At 40.3% G+C, this 19,219-nt stretch overlaps 1 protein-coding gene across 39 annotated transcripts in view; it reads left to right on the top strand.

The window, feature by feature from the left end:
• The window catches only part of CALD1 (caldesmon 1), a 255,661-nt gene that overhangs the window by 228,544 nt on the left and 7,898 nt on the right, over positions 1 to 19,219 (top strand). For all 39 annotated transcript variants that reach the window (XM_065029712.1, XM_065029778.1, XM_021298735.2 and 36 more), the window contains 5 exons: positions 2,941 to 3,089; positions 7,127 to 7,310; positions 8,859 to 8,999; positions 18,964 to 19,007; positions 19,101 to 19,179. In XM_065029712.1, coding sequence (XP_064885784.1) covers positions 2,941 to 3,089; positions 7,127 to 7,310; positions 8,859 to 8,999; positions 18,964 to 19,007; positions 19,101 to 19,179 — 597 coding nt within the window. The remainder of the gene's footprint in view (positions 1 to 2,940; positions 3,090 to 7,126; positions 7,311 to 8,858; positions 9,000 to 18,963; positions 19,008 to 19,100; positions 19,180 to 19,219) is intronic.

Consider the following 19,219-nt stretch of genomic DNA (forward strand, 5'->3'; position numbering starts at 1 on the left):
GGGGGAAGGAAAGGGGGAAGGAAAGGGGGAAGGAAAGGGGGAAGGAAAGGGGGAAGGAAAGGGGGAAGGAAAGGGGGAAGGAAAGGGGGAAGGAAAGGGGGAAGGAAAGGGGGAAGGAAAGGGGGAAGGAAAGGGGGAAGGAAAGGAAAGGAAAGGAAAGGAAAGGAAAGGAAAGGAAAGGAAAGGAAAGGAAAGGAAAGGAAAGGAAAGGAAAGGAAAGGAAAGGAAAGGAAAGGAAAGGAAAGGAAAGGAAAGGAAAGGAAAGGAAAGGAAAGGAAAGGAAAAAGAAGCAGTCTAGAGAAGGATCAAAATATAAATAAAACCAGACAATAGCTACACATTTTTGGTTGTGTTCTTTCTTCACTTGATGGTCAAGATTTCTGAGAGCATGTGAACTGTTTTCAGTTCAGGTAATACTACCTGTCTACTCCAACTGGAGTCAGTGTAGGCCTTTTTACTGAATTTAGCAGGGGCTGAATTAGCCTGTAATTTCAGGAAAGACTGAGACAACAGAAAATACTTTTTCCATTCCCTGCCTTTGGAATGGGAGATAATAGTTTCTGCTTCTGTGTTAATCAATCTCTCTTTTGACATTAAAACTAGTAAGAGAAGGATTGGGCCCAAAAGCTGTGAAATGTTTCTGTAATATCTTGTTTTATTATCCTTTTAAATAAAGATGCCAAGCTGTATTAATGCGTTTCTCAAATGCAGACATGTTACCAGAAATCCTACTGGCTTCTGAAATGCTATTTTCTAACCTATTTATTTTTAAACTATATTATTTTAATATTAGTTTTTCAGCAAATTCAACTAAGATACATGAGACATGCCCCCCCCCAGTGGAGTTCAGTACATCAGGCAGCTGGAAGTATTGGCTTTTTAATGACACTTTTAAAAGTCTTGATGAAAATCTTAGCAACAGAAATCCTATGCTCTCAAAATCCCAACACAGACATCCTGTCCTGTGAAATCTTCCAGCAGTCAGCATCACTGGTTTCAGTATCACCCTGACTGTGACTGAAGGATCAGGAGATTGCTAATAGGCAGATGAGATTTTTGCTGTGAACATGATCACTAGTTACAATCTTGCTCAGATTTGGGAGCACCTAAAAGAAGTTCCTGTCTGATAGCATTCATTAAGCTCAATGAATATCCCTGTTTGTCTCAGCCCAGCTCCTCAAAAACAGAAAAGCATTCCTTGAGGCTGCTAGCAATAATGGTTTTGTTTGCTGGCAGTCACAGCATAATGGCCAAAGAATGCATGGTCATGGAAACTGAACTCCCCTCTTGTCCACCAGGGCACTTCTGCCAGGTTGTGGCTAAAGCCCATTGGCAGCAGAAGGTGGTGCTACCACCTGCTCTCAGGACAGAGTTTTGGGTTGTGTTCAACATCTCTTGACAGTGGCAAATTTGCTAGAGTAGATTAACCACTTAATACTAATTTGTAGTGTGTGCCACCTTGGCATTGCCCCTCCTATCAGTTTCTGTGGACAAGCAAACTGGCCTCAGGTGGATGTCAGAGACTAACTTTGGGACTTCACTCAGAAGCTTCAAACAAAACCTTAGGGAGGATCTTGACTTTGAAGACTCTGAATTTGTCCCTTATTGGTAAAGATAATACATCTCCAGAAGTTCTTCTTTGATGAGGAAGGATAGAAATTTGATTTGATTCAGAAGTAGGTGTGTTTATAAGTTCATTTCAAGGTGCATCTTGGAACGCCATAAAAGCAGTCATGTTGCAAACAGGACTGTTATGGAAGATCTTTATCTTTCTAGTTAGCAAATGGAATGGCCACAGACTTCCAAGGGACAAAAGTATTTTTTTTCTTCATATGAATTTTTCACTGAAGGCATTTCTTGCTTGCCAGCTAGAACCGTCCTCCAACATGGTAGTGCCAGAAAAAAAAATACAAAACCCCAAAACTTTGGAGGGAAATGTTTCTTCTCCTGCTGTTGAAAGTTTATTTAAGATCGTAGTCTAACTATCTGAGTAGGAATAATTCTACCTAAGGATAAAGAACTTAAATCAGACCATATCCCCCTCCTCTTATCAGCATCTAGCCATGACTCAGCATACTGAGATTAGGTCATCCGCAGTTCTGATGAGTTCTTCAAGCTCATAACTCTGAGGGAATACTGGAGAATGAAATACATGCACTAAATATACTCGATTACTATTAAGAAATATAGGACAAAGCTTTGTAAGGATGAAGGGAATTTTTGCTCTAGTGTTTCTTGAGAGAACGTTTGTTTCTTCAGAGGATTAAATGCTCATGTCTGATAACACTGCCCATGACTAGACTGTGAAAGAATTGTGCTTTTTATCAAAGTAAGTTTTACTCTGACATAAAGATAGCTTTGTGTTTTGGCTATTATTCTTGCAATACTGAAGTATTCATCTGCTATGACACTGGAACGAGCATGAACTCTGTTGAGCAAATTTGACAATTGGTGAAGGTTATGTGTTATTTTTACTGCTCCAATGTCCTAAACCTTCTACCAAGAATGTATTAACTAGCCTAGTCCCAAACATTTTGCAACAGATAATCTTAATAGGCAAGAAGCAAGTGATATTGCAGCAGGAGGGAAGAAGGTTGGGTGCCTCAGTGGGGTGCAGTTGCAGAATGAAGCAATGTGGTAGCACAGCCCCATGGCCACAATAAACTTTCACAGAAGACGGATAATTCTACTTAGATGTTTTCATCCTGAATTCAGATTAGGACAGCATAGTGGTGATCAGTTGCAGTTTAGAGATTTTCAGAGTACTTCTGTCATAAAGCACATAAACATTTTGAAGAGAGTTGTTTAGTTAATCATTATTACGAAGGATTCTGTGTTCCTTAGCTGTTATTTAGAATGCCTTATTGTAACTTCTTTTTTTTTTTTTCTGTTTATTTGTTTCTTCTTTTTCTTCTACAATTTATGGTGTCTCCTGAGCAGGTAAAAGATGACAAGGATAAAGGAAAAGCACCCAAAGATGAAATGAAAAGTATCTGGGATCGTAAGAAGGGAATTCCTGAACAAAAGGCACAGAACGGAGAACGTGAACTTGCTGCCCCAAAACTTAAATCTACTGAGAATGCTTTTGGGTAAGATCCAAGTGAGCATCGCACTTATTTGTGTTATAGCAGAACAGGGGGCCATCTCTGGGTATCCGCTTAATAGCCTTGTAGCAGATGAGTAAAAGACTTGGGTTGGCCATGTCAGGAGAGATTCTGGCATTCATTGGTTGTAGGTATGAATTAAGGTTCTTGGCTTATTTTCTAACAAACTACCACCCATGTTGCAGTAACAAAATAAAGTACATAAAGCAAATGTAAATAGCCTTGCTGCCTCAGTAGAGATAAGTGGCTTATTTTTACTCTATTGAGGCTTTCCTTCCTTGAAGGACATTTATTTCTAATATCTGCACAAAGGCCAATAATGACAACAGCCCAGATTTTGCGTTTTCTTATTTTTTAAGTCAGATCTCAACCATAGCTGAAGTAACCTATTTCCAGTTATGTACCTACTTTTAATCAGACTCTGCATATTGGTATGGAGCACAATCCAGTTGATAACTCTTAAAAGGGCTTCTCTCTTGATTTCAAGACAAACTTATGGCTTATCTACAAAAGTGATATTTCAGTTAGGTGAAAACTTCTGTTAGATAAAATGTGGTGGGTTTTTTTTTTGTCTTTTGATAAGCTATATCACAGTTTGTTTGTTTGTTTGTTTGAAGGAAATATTGTCATAATGGCTATATTGGGAAATTCAGTGGTGACAAATTTATTGTGAAAAGTTCATTAATAAAGGATTCTGAGTGTAAATAGGAGGGGATACATGAAGCAGAGCCAAGGTTCTGGAAGGAATGGATAGGTTAGAAATCTAAATTTTTTTCTTCATGCACCCTTCTTCCTCTGTTACATTGACCCAGGCAAAGAAAAGGTTAAGCTCTTCAGGCACTTTAAGAAATCTGTGCATGGCAGTTGGTATTTGCTATTGTATCTCAGCATTCCCCTTGTGATTCTTCCGGGAAAAACAAACTTTCTCAAAATAAAATGTAGTTCAAAAGTCCCTGGAGACACCCTGACCTAAGGCCAAAAGACAGACAGAGAGGGAGATGGAATAGCAGGAAACCAGCCTTGCCAGAACTGTCCTGCTTCATGGCTTGGGTCACATCATCAATAACATGAGAATGGTTTTCTAAAAATATTTTTCTTGTATTTTCATTTGATTTACTTCCTGTGGGAGACAGGCCTTAGTAGCAACATGTAGATTTGAGTTTCCACTCTTTTTTTTGTGTGTGTGTGTGTGTGTGTGTTTGTGTTTTTCTTCTACTATTTCCCAAATATGGGAAGAAGCCTGTTGAATAGCCTTTTATCAGCTGAGTAGGAGACTTGGGTTGGCAACATCAGCAAAGGCTCTAATCTTCATTGGGTTGTTAGGAATGAATTAAGGCTCTTGGCCTATTTTCTAACAAGCTACCTGCACATTATTGAGCTTTGTTTGGAACTATCTTTCTTCTTGTTTTTATATGAACATATCAGATATTGGTTAGGAGGTATGTCACTCTCAGTGGTGAGGACTGAGAATAAAATAGGGTAGTGGAGGCTAGAGAAAAAATCTTATCTGTGTCTTGTTTTTCTACATCAGTCAATAAGAGAAATACAGGATAAAACCCCATTTTATTGCTTCCCCTTCCCATCTCCCCTCCCACCTGTCTTCCTCCATGTTCTCATACAGAACTGCAGAAGTCCTAAATATGATGTAACATGTTGTTTCACATTGTTCTGACATTTTTGGCTTCCACAAACTACTTCTTTTCTTTTCAACCTTGTCTGAAAGCTGGCAATGAACTTTATTTCTTAACACTAAAGTGGTGCTTACGAAACTCTTCCTCCACCCAGCATCTCAATACTAATTTCCAGATGCCAACAGTAGGCAACAAAGATTCCCAGAATCTATTGAAAACAGAGGAGTTTGGGAGGTGGAGGAAAATAAGAACAATTACTGCTGGTTTATATTTTGCTATTTTGGATTATGCAGAGCCAGAAGGGGAAGTCCTGTAAACTGCATGAGAATAAAATAAGCTAGAAACTTTAAATGTTCTTCTTTGTAAGGAGGATAAAACAGTCACCTGAGGTCTCCGAACAAAAACGTTAAGACTAGATTCTACCCTTGGCTTTTTCAGTTGAAAGCCGAGAGTAACTGTTATTTTTGTTGGAGCTATCTGCACTGAAGGCACTGAGGACTAACCTTTCTTCTGTGCAGATGTAAAACAGAGTGTCTATGTTTTAAAAGAATCTTGGAAAATGTTGTGTTCTTAGTTCTCTTAATTCTGAGGGATAAGTATTTGCCCTTGCCAGGGATATCATTATGTCCAACAGAAGTGACCCCTTGTATCTTCCTTGACCCTGAAGCTTTCACGTCTGAGTGGGCTGGCAACACAGACTTCAGAGACTGATAGGCAAAAAAAAAAAAAAATATTAGTGAGAGTCCTGGGATGTTTGCTATAGAGGCTATAATCTTGCAATGAAGCAAGAAAGCCTTAAAATAGCCAGGGATTTCTCATGGCCTGTGCAGGATAGGTGCACTGGATCCTTAGAAATACTTAGTGTCTTAATAGAAGCTTGTGGAATATTTTGTGTTCTCAGTAGCTCTGCAAACTGTATCATAGGTATTTCAGGCTGGACACCCAAAACCATACCTCACACCTCAGGTATTGGTCCTCACTTTGTTTTTGAATAGGCTAAATTAAATTTCAAATAAAGTTTCCAGTGTTTTCCCCCAATGGTTTTATTAATTGTTTAAGTATTTTTCAGTAATAAAGCATGAGTTCCTATCTTTAACTAGATATCACTACCTGACGCAAGTTCTTATTCATGACCACTAACATTAACTTGACACTTGTGGTGAAGGGTGGTCTTGTGGTTCTACTTTCATGGTTTACGTGATTCCACTCTGCATTAATGAAGTCATTAACATCCAGCTTTTTTAAATGCCAAGAAAACAGAGCAGAAAGTTTTCTTAAAAAAATCCATAAGTACATTCCTTTTCTGTCTCTTGTGTGTAGCACACTGATAACTCTTAGGTACCTATCTCCTTGCCAGCAGGAATATTAAATGGACTCAGGGAGCAGACGTTTGTCTAAATACTGGAGTGGTAATTGTTTAACTAGGTGATGCTATCTGAGTGCTGAAAATGTGCACTTCACCTATGCAAATTGCAAATTCTTCTGAGTGCTTTTTTTTTTTTTTCATATTCTTTCTTTCTGCCTCATGTGTTACAATTGGTAGGAAAACTTCTGTTTTTCTCCTGTGGAGAAATAATTTCCATTTCCTTAATAAAAACCCATACCTTCCCTGTAAAATTCAGTAAAAGATCTGATGAACATACAGGTTGGGAGACTTCAAGTGATAGGTGTTATAGATGAGATATGAACCTTTTAGGTTTTTAAAGCACCATTGAAGCTGTAAGATTCTCTCCCTTCTCTCTGCTCTTGTGTCCTTCTGTTTTCCCCAAGTCAAGTAATTTGTTCTGTCCCCAGAGATTCTTGTCTTTTTCTGAAAGGTTTATGAAAAATACTTGCCTTTGAAAGCAAGGAATTAGTGCATCATTTATTACACAGAACAAAGCATAATATTTTTTCTATAAGCTTTTAATATGTAAATTTATCTCATTTAAAATCAACAGAGAGTTATGGCTTTCTATTGCTTTGTTTTCTGTATGAACTGTAGTATGCTTTTGGAAGTGTTTCGTCTGTACACAAACTGCAAAGCAGGGTTGTAAAAGTGTAACAGTTTACTGTATACCACAGACATGGTGATGGTATGTGATACCTTTCCCTGAAGTTACATGAGATGTTAAATATTTCAAGCTTATTACTGAAGTCTCTTAAAACTGGAGCTGGCCTGAGTTCTCAGGCAGGGTGGTGCAGCTCCTGGGCACACAAGCACATGAGAGACTCCTTCCTTACTGTCAGCAAATGGGAAAGGTGCTCCTTTTGGTATCCTGATGAGGTCTTATAAGGCAGTATCTCTGAGTGCCAGGCTCTCATGTTGATGGTGAGCGCATGGCAGTGGGCAGTTCTGGCCAGGAAGTGAAATCCCGTAGTGTATCACCTTCCTTTGCATTTCTTTCCCAGCCGCTCCAATTTGAAAGGGACTGCAAATGTTGAAGAAGCAAAGCTGGGGTCCAAGGAGAAGCAGCAGGAGGCAGCAGCAGAGCTGGATGAACTGAAGAAAAGGCGGGAAGAGCGACGGAAAATCATGGAAGAAGAGGAGCAGAAGAAGAAGCAGGAGGAGGCTGAGAGAAAAGCTAGAGAGGAGGTAAGTGTGAAATATGAAGTATTGGACTCAAGCTTTATTATTTTGTTGCTACTACTTTACTTCCAGTGGCCTTGCATTAGCTGATAACTCTTTACAGCAGTGTCTGCACAGACACTTTCAGCAAAGAAGTTAGTGTGGCTGGAGGTTGATGGGTAAAAGGGTAAATTGAGGCCATGGGAGACTGGCTTATAAGTGAGGAAGGAGCATGCAACAAGGAAGGCAAGACTAAACCCAAGTATGCAGGCCAGTGTGCTTCTCCTTGGATCTGATAATGCTGTCTGGGGAACTGCTGCAGTGACTTTGCTTGAAATCACACGACTCATCTGGGCCTTTTGGGTTTTGTGCTTTTCCGGGCATTTCTGTTTCTTAGCATCTCTCAGGAGATTGTCTGCTGCAACAGAACTTGATTTCAAATATCCTACCCAGCATTAAAATCACCCCATTTTCCAACCTTCAGATTTAACTGCAAGCGTACCATATTTCATATCAAGTAACCACATCACACGGATGCTCTAAGGGTTGACCCAAGGTAAAACATGCTGTTGTCCAGAGTAGAAAGAAGCATTACAGTTCTAGCCTCAGGAAAGACAGGACTCTAATAAACGAGCCTTCATGAGTCAGGGATGCAAAACGTTGGGGGCAGTGTTATAGCCACAAAGTTCTTAATTTATTCAAGGTGTCCTTTTGACATTACACAAGTTGAATTGTAAAGTGCATGTCAAAATTTGTCTGCTGCAGATGAGCTGGAATGCTAATGCTATATATAGTTATGATGGGGTAGATCTCATTAGGAAGATATTATTGTCTATTTCAGTATTGAGTACCCAAGCACATCTGTTTGTTTGTACTCCCTGTGCCGAGGAACACTATAAATAGGATTTCCAAATCTCTGTTGTTTGTTGTTTGGAATCTTTGTTGTTTGGAAAGCAAATGGTAGATGAATAATTAGAATGTTCGGCAGCTGCATGCTAATTGCTTTAATATACTAAGCTCTTTACAGTAGAACTCAGTAGATGCCGAGACCTTGCTGGTCAGACCTTGCTGACCCATGCTTACAATGGTTGTATTTCAAAGTTTTCTGGTTTGACTTGTAGCTTATGAAGTAAAAACTCATATCTTTGAAGGGAAAACTTCACTTTTTGGTGCCTATCGATTTTTCCTTGTGAAGTATTAACCTTGGCACAAGTGCCAGATTAGATGGACACAAGAACAGTATGAAGATGACACATGAAGACACAGGTAAACTGAATTGGAGTATTTCTAGAAATGTCCTTTTTTCTCACTTTAAGTGACAGTAAATCTGGCAATACATCTGGTGACCTCACTGCGAGAAGACACTAAAGCAGCACAGACTAGCTCTCTTCCCTGATTCCTCAACACTGTGATGGATTAACAGCAATATGTTGTTAGATTTCAGATAGCTCACTGAACTGTTTTGACTGGCATAAAAATATTTACTTAGAAAATCTGGTAAATGTTTGCAGGACTGCAAAGCCCTGTAATGGTGATACCTTCTGAAAGAATAAGTCACCTTTCATATTTTTTAAGGAGGAAAAGAAGAGGATGAAGGAAGAAATTGAAAGGAGAAGGGCTGAAGCTGCTGAGAAACGTCAAAAAGTGCCAGAAGATGGTGTATCTGAAGACAAGAAGCCATTTAAATGTTTCAGTCCTAAAGGTTCATCTCTGAAGGTAAGCTCTCCAACAACAACTACATAATACCTAAAAAGTTGCAGTCCAAACCAACAGCCAAACAACAAAGTAGTGCAGAAATACTTGAAATCTGACCTGGGACAATGTTCTGAAATAGACCTTAGTCTGAAGCCTTTAGCTGAAAGACTTTGTTCATTGGGTTGATTGAAAAATAGAGATCCTTTCTAAAAATAGAGTCTAGGCTGGGAGTTACCTGTTCTTTTTGGTGAAAAATGTCTAAAAAGGATCTTCACCTTAAAGAGAAAAATTATTTTTGAAACTTAGAGCTGTATTACTGTGTTGATTTTCAGTGTTAATTTACTATAGGAGTGCTTTGTGAACTGGAGTAGATCAAGATCACCAAATGTTCTTTCTCTCCTTCCACATTCACAATTACTTTCTGCCTTGCCAGATTACTTTGTCTTTAAGCATATTCAGGCTGATCATCATTAATTGAAACTGCCCCTTATAGGAGTTTTATCTTATGTATAATCTCCCTGAAAAGTTCTGGACTGGATTTCTTTTTCTTATATAACAGGAAAAAAAAATCCATTGCTGCAGGAATTTCTAAGTTGTGTTCTGTGGACTGTATTATATTGGAAGCCAGATAAATCAATTAAATGGCCTTTCAGCATGGAAAAGGTATCCTGGCCACACTGAAATTATTAGGAACTTTGTTTTGGTATTCAATCCTATTGCTTTCTCAGCTGAAGCTCAAATAACACCTCTATTAATTGTTTTCAACTATCTCTTCCTTTTCTCATATTGTGTCATTAGTCATTTAAGAATCTAAAATCTTTGTCAAAAAAAGCCCCTTAGTGGGTACTAAGAAAAAGAACCAAGCAGGAGGTTATCAGGTGAGAGCTCATTGGACCACAAAGTGGTTCTCCATGAGATTAAAAACTGTATTCGTTGAGTGACAAACTGCATTTGGTCAAAATTACTTTTCTGCTCAGAGAAAGCTACATTTCGAACTGATCTGGAGCTTCAGCCCTATATATTGTTTTGGGCCCAGCTCTTGCAAATACAGTGTCCAAATGCTTTTGACTGGACATGCCTTTGACTTCTCAGACACATCTGAACCTGAAATACAAGGCTGTAAACAAAGATTGCCAAGCTTCATGACTTGCTCATGTTAGATAAACCTGGTCTTGCCAATTTCAGTTGCAAAAGACCATGTCAATAACAGACATTGTAAATGTACAGCTTCTTCTCAGCCCTCCTGGGAGAGCTTCTTTTCCTACTTTCTATTTATTGAGATGCCTTTTATGACATACATTTGGAGCTTTAGTTCACAGATGACTCAGAAGAGAGGAAATTATACTTGAAAAAACATCATACAAAGTTATAGGTAATAATTTTGGGGAGAGTGGAAAAAACACTGGATTTGACACAAGGCTAGTAGCTTTCAGAGAACTTTTGGACTGATGCTATGCTATTCTACTGTGTTGTATTTTTAGAGGAAAGCTGGAATTTTTCAAGTGTCGTTAAGTATCCAAGGTTCAAGTTTTTTATGGTGATAATTGCTGCTGGTTTTTATGTCTTGTTAGGCAGAAGTTGTTGGTTACAAAAACTGATATATACAAATCTGTGCACATTTTTTCTCTTTATCTCTCTGAGAAATTGATGGTACTGTACATATTCCACTCTGGTGTCTGCAAGTGGCCAGAGTAGATATGTAATGCTATTGACCTTCACACCCTAAACTGTTGCTTGACCTTCTGCAGTCAATAGTAAAGGAGAGAATAATCTCATTTTAAAACCTAATGTCCAACTCCCGTTTCTAGAAGACAATATATTTTGTTACCTTTCATTTGGACAGACTTCTTAGACTGGTCTAACGTAGTTGGTACACAGCTCTCCCATTGCCTGCTATGTGCTGCCCAAGTTATCTTTTGACTTGTAAATAATCTGTCACATATTTTCTTCCTTGATTAATGAGTCATCTGGTTAGGTGTGTCATGAGTGAGAACCCTAAGTGCACAATTGTGGGTGGGCAGGTTGGAATTTATAGTGAAAAAGGGGAGGCTCAGAATTGTGGGAAACTGCAGCGGGTCTGTGGAAACCTTGACAGAAAATATGGGAGTAGAGATCAGCCTTGAAGATATTAAGATTTACCCTTGAGAAGGATGGGAGTAAAGGAGTATCCGGAGGTATGGAGTTGTACCCGTGAAGGAGGAGAGATGTACCCGTGAGAGAGAAGGGGATAGAAGAATAACATGGATGATAGCAAAATTAACCAATGAGGTGTTAGTGCTGTAACTTGTAACCAATAGTGAAAAGACACATGAACTGGTAGAATTGTATAAAAATGCACTTGTAGCAATAAATGGCACCTATTACCCTATTACTTCAATCTTGAAGGAACTTGGTCCATGTCGTTTGTCCGTCTCAACTGCGACACAGAATTATAACACTGAATGATGCATGTGCACATCCTGATTTCTAGATCACAATCTGGTAAAGCATCTTTTTCTCCTTCCTTGTCCTTTCTGATGTGAGAAGTTTAGGTGAAGAAAAAGAAGTTCCTGTGAGTGACTTAGAGAAGGAAAGTATGGCATGCTGTTTACCAAGTGAACTACAAGAACAAAGGAAAGAAGGGAGATGTACTAAAAAGGACTGTGGTATATTAACATCTTATGGGCAATGCATTTATCCATTAGGCAGGACATGGACTAGCATGACATGCAGATTCAGAATTGAGAGAACAAGATGTGCAACTCATCTCCATGTATTACGTGGCTCAGGGATACACATATATAAATGTATGTATACAAATATGGACATAATATACATACATGTTTACATGTAGAAAGAACTACTGTGATTATCTGGTGTTGCCTCTAATATACCACAGACTACAAATTGTTGACAACTCTTGTTGTTTTAACTGTTAAATGCAGTATTTCCCTAAAACCTGAAACACTGCTTAAGCAGATATACTACTTCAGCATGGAGTCCTCACAGTGACAGCACCAGGGTTGGTGCTTTCTGAGGGGACAGTGAAATGGAAGCATGCAAAGTAAATATAGGCCAAGTCTACCAGTAGCTCAGGGGCAGAAGCAGCTTGGATTATTCAGAGCTGGTGGAGTTCCTGTGGGTATTTGCAGCAGTGTCAAACCTTTGTTCAGCCTCGGCCCTCTCTTTGTTTGTTTGTTTGTTTGTTTGTTTGTTTGTTTTAGCTTTTGTTTGTTTGATTGTTTTGGTTTTGTTTGGGGTTTTTGTTGTTTTTTATAAGGACAAAGACTGGAACAAGCTCTGCTGCTCTCCCATCCCACTCTGTCTCACAGTTTCCCTAGTTTAGTGCACACAAATGCCACTGAAGTAGAAGAATGAGATTTCCTGAGCAATCTTTATTCATTTTCCTTTCTAGACAAGTTCATTCCTCATGTTTTCTTTGGGAATGACTATTATTGATTTCTTGTATAACTCATCTCTAGGTTAATCAGGAGAGAACAGGATAATTCAATACTAAGACTCCTCTTGGGGGTGAGCTCCACCACTACAGAAATGCAAAAGTTGTTAAACAGTGAGGGGGAGAAGCAATGGCAGGAGACTGGGAGCCTGGGATTCCTCCTGTCTTTGCAGAAAATGTTTCTAGGGAAACACAGACTGATGTGGCAACCAGCACTCTCTGCAAGGCAATGTTGACAGGTAAGCCAAAAGCTAGGACTTCTCAGGGCCTGATATTTTTTTTCTTTCCTTAAAGACTTGTCACAGAATCACAGAATGTTAGGGATCGAAAGGGACCTTGAAAGATCATCTAGTCCAATCCCCCCGCCAAAGCAGGAACACCTAGATAAGGCTACCCAGGAATGTGGCCAGGCGGGTTTTGAATGTCTCCAGAGAAGGAGATTCCACAACCTCCCTTGGTAGCCTATTCCAGTGTTCTGCCACCCTCACTGTGAAGAAGTTTCTTCTCATATATAAATGGAACCTCCTGAGTTCCAGTTCATACCCACTGCCCCTTGTCCAATCATTGGTTGTCATCGAGAAGAGCCTGGCTTCATCCTTGTGACACTCACCCTTTACATATTTATAAACAGTAATGAGGTCACCCCTCAGTCTCCTCTTCTCCAAGCTAAAGAGACCCAGCTCCCTCAGCCTTTCCTCATACGGGAGATGCTCCACTCCCTTAATCATCTTTGTGGCTCTGTGCTGGACTCTCTCCAGCAGTTCCCTCTCCTTGAACTGAGGGGCCCAGAACTGGACACAATATTCCAGGTGTGGTCTCACCAGGGCAGAGTAGAGGGTAAAGAGAACCTCTCTCAACCTATTAACCACCCTCCTTCTAATATACCCCAGAATGCCATTGGCCTTCTTGGCCACAAGGACACAGTGCTGGTTCATGGTCATCCTGCTCTCCACCAGGACCCCCAAGTCCCTTTCCCCTACACTGCTCTCTAATGGATCATTCCCCAACTTACACTGGAACCTGGAGTTGTTCCAACCCCGATGCAAGTCTCTATGCTTGCCCTTGTTATATTTCATCAATTTTTTCCCCACCCAACTCTCCAGCCAATCCAGGTCTCGCTGGATGGCAGCACAGCCTTCTGGTGTGTCAGCCACTCTTCCCAGTTTGGTGTCATCAGCAAACTTGCTGACAGTCACTCTATTCCCTCATCCAAGTAATTGATGAATATATTGAATAATACTGGTCCCAGTACAGACCCTTGAGGGACTCCACTAGTTACAGGCCTCCAACTAGACTGTGTCCCATTGACCACAACTCTCTGGCTTCTTTCCTTCAGACAGTTCACAGTCCACCTCACTACCTGAACATCCAGTCCACGCTTCCTCAGTTCAGCAGCAAGGATGCTCTGGGAGACTGTGTCAATTGCTATACTAAAATCAAGATAGACCACATCCACTGCTTTACCATCATCTATCCACCTGGTTATGTCCTCATAAAAGCCTATGGGGTTGGTCAAGCATGACTTCCTCTTGGTGAGGCCATGCTGACTGCCTCTAATGACCATCTTATCCTTGATATGCCTTGAGATGCCACCAAGGATAAGATGTTCCATCACCTTTCCAGCGATAGAGGTGAGGCTGATTGGTCTGTAGTTACCCGGGTCCTCCTTCTTGCCCTTTTTGAAGACTGGAGTGACATTTCCTTTCCTCCAGTCCTCAGGCACATCTCCCATTACCCACGACTTAGCAAAGATGATGGAGAGTGGTCTAGCAATAACCTCAGTCAGCTCCCTCAGCACCCGTGAGTGCATCCCATCTGCTCCCATGGATTTAGGGATGTCCAGATTGCCTAATTGCTCCCTAACCCAGTTCTCGTCAACTGAGGCAAACTCCTCCATTGTCCTGACTTCCTCTGGGTTCTCAGGAGTATGGGGCTCCTCAGGACAGCTTCTGACAGCACAGACAGAGACAAAGAAGACATCTAGGAACTTTGCCTTCTCTGCATCTTCTGTCACCAGGGAACCCACCTCATTCATCAGTGGACCTGCATTGCCTCTAGTGTTAGTTTTATCTGCAATGTATTTGAAGAAGCTCTTTCTGTTGTCCTTGACCCCTCTCGCAAGGTTTAACTCTAAGGAGGCCTTAGCTTTCCTAGTTGCCTCCCTACATCCTCTGACAACAGCCTTATATTCTTCCCAAGTGGCCAGCCCCTTCTTCCATGATATGTAAACTGTCCTCTTCCACTTGAGCTTGCCCAGCAGTTCCCTGTTTAATCACGCAGGTCTCCTGGCTCCCTTCCTTGACTTCCTACATGTCGGGATGCTCTGATCTTGAGCTTGGAAGAAGCAGTCCCTGAATGCTAACCAACTATCTCAGGCCTCTTTACATTCAAGTGCTCTTTCCCACAGGATTTCCCCTAGCAATTTCTTGAAAAGGCCAAAGTTGGCCCTACTGAAGTTCAGGACTGCGATTCTGCTTGGTATTCTTTTCCTGCCACATGACATCCTGTCTCATTATTGCTCTCAATATGTGACAGCTGGAGCAGTGACCGGAAAGAATTAAACTCCACACAATCAGTTCTTCCTAGATGAACAACTCTAGTAGCAGAGGAAAGATAGAGTGGTAAAAAACAGGAATTGTGATGCTTGTTTTTCCACTATCTTTGATGCTGTTGGCAGCATTTTAGTCTGGCAGGTAAACTGGGATAACTTGGGGCACTCTGTACAGATCCTGATGACAGCAGGAAAAAAAATCTAACTGTGTTTAATGAAGCAAAAAAGCAGGGGAGATTCTCAGGAACGAAAAGGAGAAACCACTTTACTCCCAGGGACTAGCACTCAACATGAATTTCCACTACGTCCTTCCACTTGTTGGACATGAGGCAAAATTACTATACAGGGATGTCTATTTTCTGCATGCATTACTTATTTCCCTTCTGCCTTGACCCATTTTTGGAGAAGAATTTTTCTATGTATCAGTTTGCAACACTTTCTGTTGCATAATATCTAATACACAGTTTAAAATTCCTAAGAATCACTCAATATTGTATGAAAAAAGTTTTACTGGGAATATCTAATGTTTTTTGTCTCCCAAGTCATTGGCTCAAATAGTGTGTTAGCTGATTTCTCTTGCATTCTGTTTCTGTTCTCGGAGAACGTGCAGACGGAAGACTGTGTACTGCATTTTTTAACTACATTTTTAATAGGCAAGACATTTATTGCACAATCAGCAAACAAAACATGTCTATGTAATATTGAATATGAAAAAATGCATACATATATCTCTAGATAACATTTTGCTTGGATTATGCCTTGACACTTGTATGTTCTGACCCTTTTGAATAAGGCCCTGGTCAGGTGTGAGACTCTGCATGGCTTCAATTTATGTCCATTTGTTTCATTTCACCTGACTTTACCAGCAAAAATGTAGGTATCCATCCAAGCATTTTGTTGTCTAATGTAAGCTTCTTTGGTAGTTAATAGGGAGAATAAGAGCCACCCTCAGTAGACAAGAAATCCCACCTTTCCTAGGGTGAGGTGAGCTCTTCTGCCTCTTCACTGATTATAGAAAGAATAAAAATGAGTAATTTTGACTAAATGCTTAACTTTTAAGCATCTGAGGTTAGGTGGCAGAGATGCAGGCTGAGATCACTTGTTTGTTCACTCTGGTCATAATTTAATTAGAGGACAGCTGGCTGAATTTTCGGAGTATGTGTATGTTCTATGTCAGAGGGCTTGACGAGTGTTCTACGGTGACAAAACGTAGTCCAAGCTATTTAACAAGATCCTGTTAAAATGAATGCAGCAAAAAGATTATTCTTGTTTCCTGGTCTCAAACTGAGGATGTGTGTTGCATTTTGTGCTAACCACCTTGCTTTGTTTATTTCTCTTACAGATCTATTTTGTAATACTGTTTACTGTATGTGCCAAATATTTTAAATTATTTGCATGGTGTTTATGTAGTGTGCAGTGAATAAATGACCTTTAGATGTTGCTGTGCAGTGGAAATGTATATGTTGAATACATGTGTGTATACAGGTGTGTTTGCCTAAGTGCATTTAATGTAGGCTTCTGTTCCATACATACCGTGTTTTGAGGAAGATGCTCTAGAACAAATTCTCATATAAATGTGCAGAAAATGTGTTAGCCATCTACATAAGGCATCTGCTTCTTTGGGAAGAGGACAATGTTCAGCTCTGAGGGTTGCTTCCTAACTCAGCTTTCCTGTTTACCTTATTTTCTGGTTTGTTTCCTCACCCTTCTGCTCTGAACAATGCCTGACTTATTCCTGATACCACAGCAGGTGTTCTGAGAAACGCTGTTTCGAGCAGGTAACAAACCATCCCACGTCTTTTTACTACAACCCCAGGAATACACACGTGTTCCTTTTCCCTCCAACCTATCCCCCTCTTACACCAGTGCCTCCTGAATGAGGTTTTCCTGCTGTGCAGAAACATCTCTCCTTTTTGAATGCAGGAATCACAGAATCACAGAATGTTAGGGACTGGAAGGGACCTCAAAAGATCATCTAGTCCAATCCCCCCTGCTGGAGCAGGAACACCTAGATGAGGTTACACAGGAAAGCGTCCAGGCAGGTTTTGAATGTCTCCAGAGGAGACTCCACGACCTCCCTGGGCAGCCTGTTCCAGACTATACATAGTCTACTGTTAGTATCTTTTAAGATCTGACCCTTTTGTAAGATTTTAAGTGGAAGCTCAGTTCATCTGAACTAGAAGGTGCTGTAAATGCGCTATTAGATATTTACCTTGAGTCCTGGTTCTTTCAGATAGTTCACATCATTCATCCTTGCTGCCAGCCAGGGTTCCCTGCTTGCAGTCAGGAAATTATCTGTTTGTGCAGAGCATGGGAGAGACCAGCATCTCTTGTTAGTATAACTCATCCTCTTGGTGCATTGCTGGTTATCACTCAGAAATCAGTGTTGCGAGAAACTTTTCCTAACGTACCACAACTGAGGAGACATGATGTGTTTTAAGTCACCATTGTAGATCTGTTTAGTCGCTTTTAACCAAACAATTTACTTGCTCATTTTTTTTCGCGATGCCGACTGTGCTTCCTCTGGGTGAAGCCAAGTTTCGAAGTTGTTGGGTCCAATAGAGGCAGAAGCGGTGGCTCTGGACCCGGGAGCCTGTGCGCGACCCTTCGGCTCTTGCCCGGTGTGTTGCTGCCACCTTCTGACAACAATGCCTTGAAACAGTCGGTACATACCCGGGCAACGCCCAATCTTTCCACTCTGGACTATATTTAGATCACATACTAGCAACTAAAACTTTTAATGTAAATTACTCTGTAAATTGTATATATATATATAAATTTAGAGCTTTAGAAGTGCCCTTGAGCTAGACTGATGCTAGCTGGAGTTCCTCCAGTGAGCCCGTTTGTCAAATTATGCCTCAAAGTCAAGTGCCTAAGTTTTCACTTGTATGGGCTTGAGAAATAAAACATGCATGCCCTTTGATGGGATTGCTGTGGGATTTCGTATTCTGGTACAGCCTGGATGCCAAGGGCACAGAGGAGAACCATTTAAAGGAATGGCTGTCATCGCCTGTTTTGAAGACATGAATACCACAGCACTTGCTGTTAAAGTAACTTGAAAGTGGACAACCTGTACTGAGACCAGGGAATCCCCAGGAATCCAGCCAGGCTGATTAATAGTAATTTTAATAGTAATTTCTGTCCCCTGGACCTGCTTGTGTATATTTTACTCTTAACTGAAACTGTAAAGTCTGGGACAAGCAGAGGAACAATGCAATGTATAAGAGACATGAAGAAGTTGATTGAAGTATTTATTCACCTACCCGTCATAAAATGTTTTAAAACTTTATTCGGGGAGAGAGTATTTTTGTTTTCAAATTACTGAGAGATTTGGCATAAATCTTATGAAACCTTCATGATTCTTTTTTCCTGGAAACTTTACAGTATTTTCCTACATACAGAGTAGAAAATAATGATGAAATGTAAGATACCAATTTGTATAGTTGATAGATATTGATTCAGCAACAACCCTGCTGAACATAAGCAGACTGGCTTTTTGGAACTCAAATTAAATTGCTAGTGTCCTGCAAAAACATGCATGAGATATGGTACGTGGCTGAGCTCCAAACCTGGTCTAGTCTGATGTCTCAACTCAGAAAAAACTTTATTAAATTTGCTGTCTGTCTCAAGAGATACATGCTTGCTCTTATGTGGGAGATATGAGGAAATTTGACATTGATTTTGTGAATATCAACACCTTTCAAAAATAATCTTCTTCCCTTTTCTCTTTTCTGTATCGGTGGTTTACTCTCTTTTTACAAATGAGAAATATGCTGGATGCAAACATTAATGCAGAAAATATATCCACCCTTATGACTGCAGCATAATAAGCTCCTAATAACTGTAAAACTTCTGTGTGTGTCTGTGGTGATTTCTGTTGGAATGCGTATCTTTCAGATTGACCTTTTGACATTTAAAATGACATTTTAGCCTGGCCTTTTACAGGCTGCATCTTCATTAATTGTTAAACTTATAGCTCTTGTTTTTCTCTTTTCTAGATAGAGGAGCGAGCAGAATTTTTGAACAAATCCGCTCAGAAGAGGTAAAGCAATAAAACGGTGCTCTCAGTCAGAACAGCAGTGTTTAATTGAAGGGAATACTAATTTATTTCTCTCTTTTTTCCTACTTCCTACAGTGGTATGAAACCCACCCACACAACAGGAGCTGTCTCAAAGATTGACAGTAGACTTGAGCAATACACTAGTGCAGTTGTGGTAAGTTAATTCCAGGTCATGATGGCTGTAGTTACTAATA

Source organism: Columba livia, chromosome 1 (genome assembly GCF_036013475.1).
Source record: "Columba livia isolate bColLiv1 breed racing homer chromosome 1, bColLiv1.pat.W.v2, whole genome shotgun sequence".
Classification (NCBI taxonomy): domain Eukaryota; kingdom Metazoa; phylum Chordata; class Aves; order Columbiformes; family Columbidae; genus Columba; species Columba livia.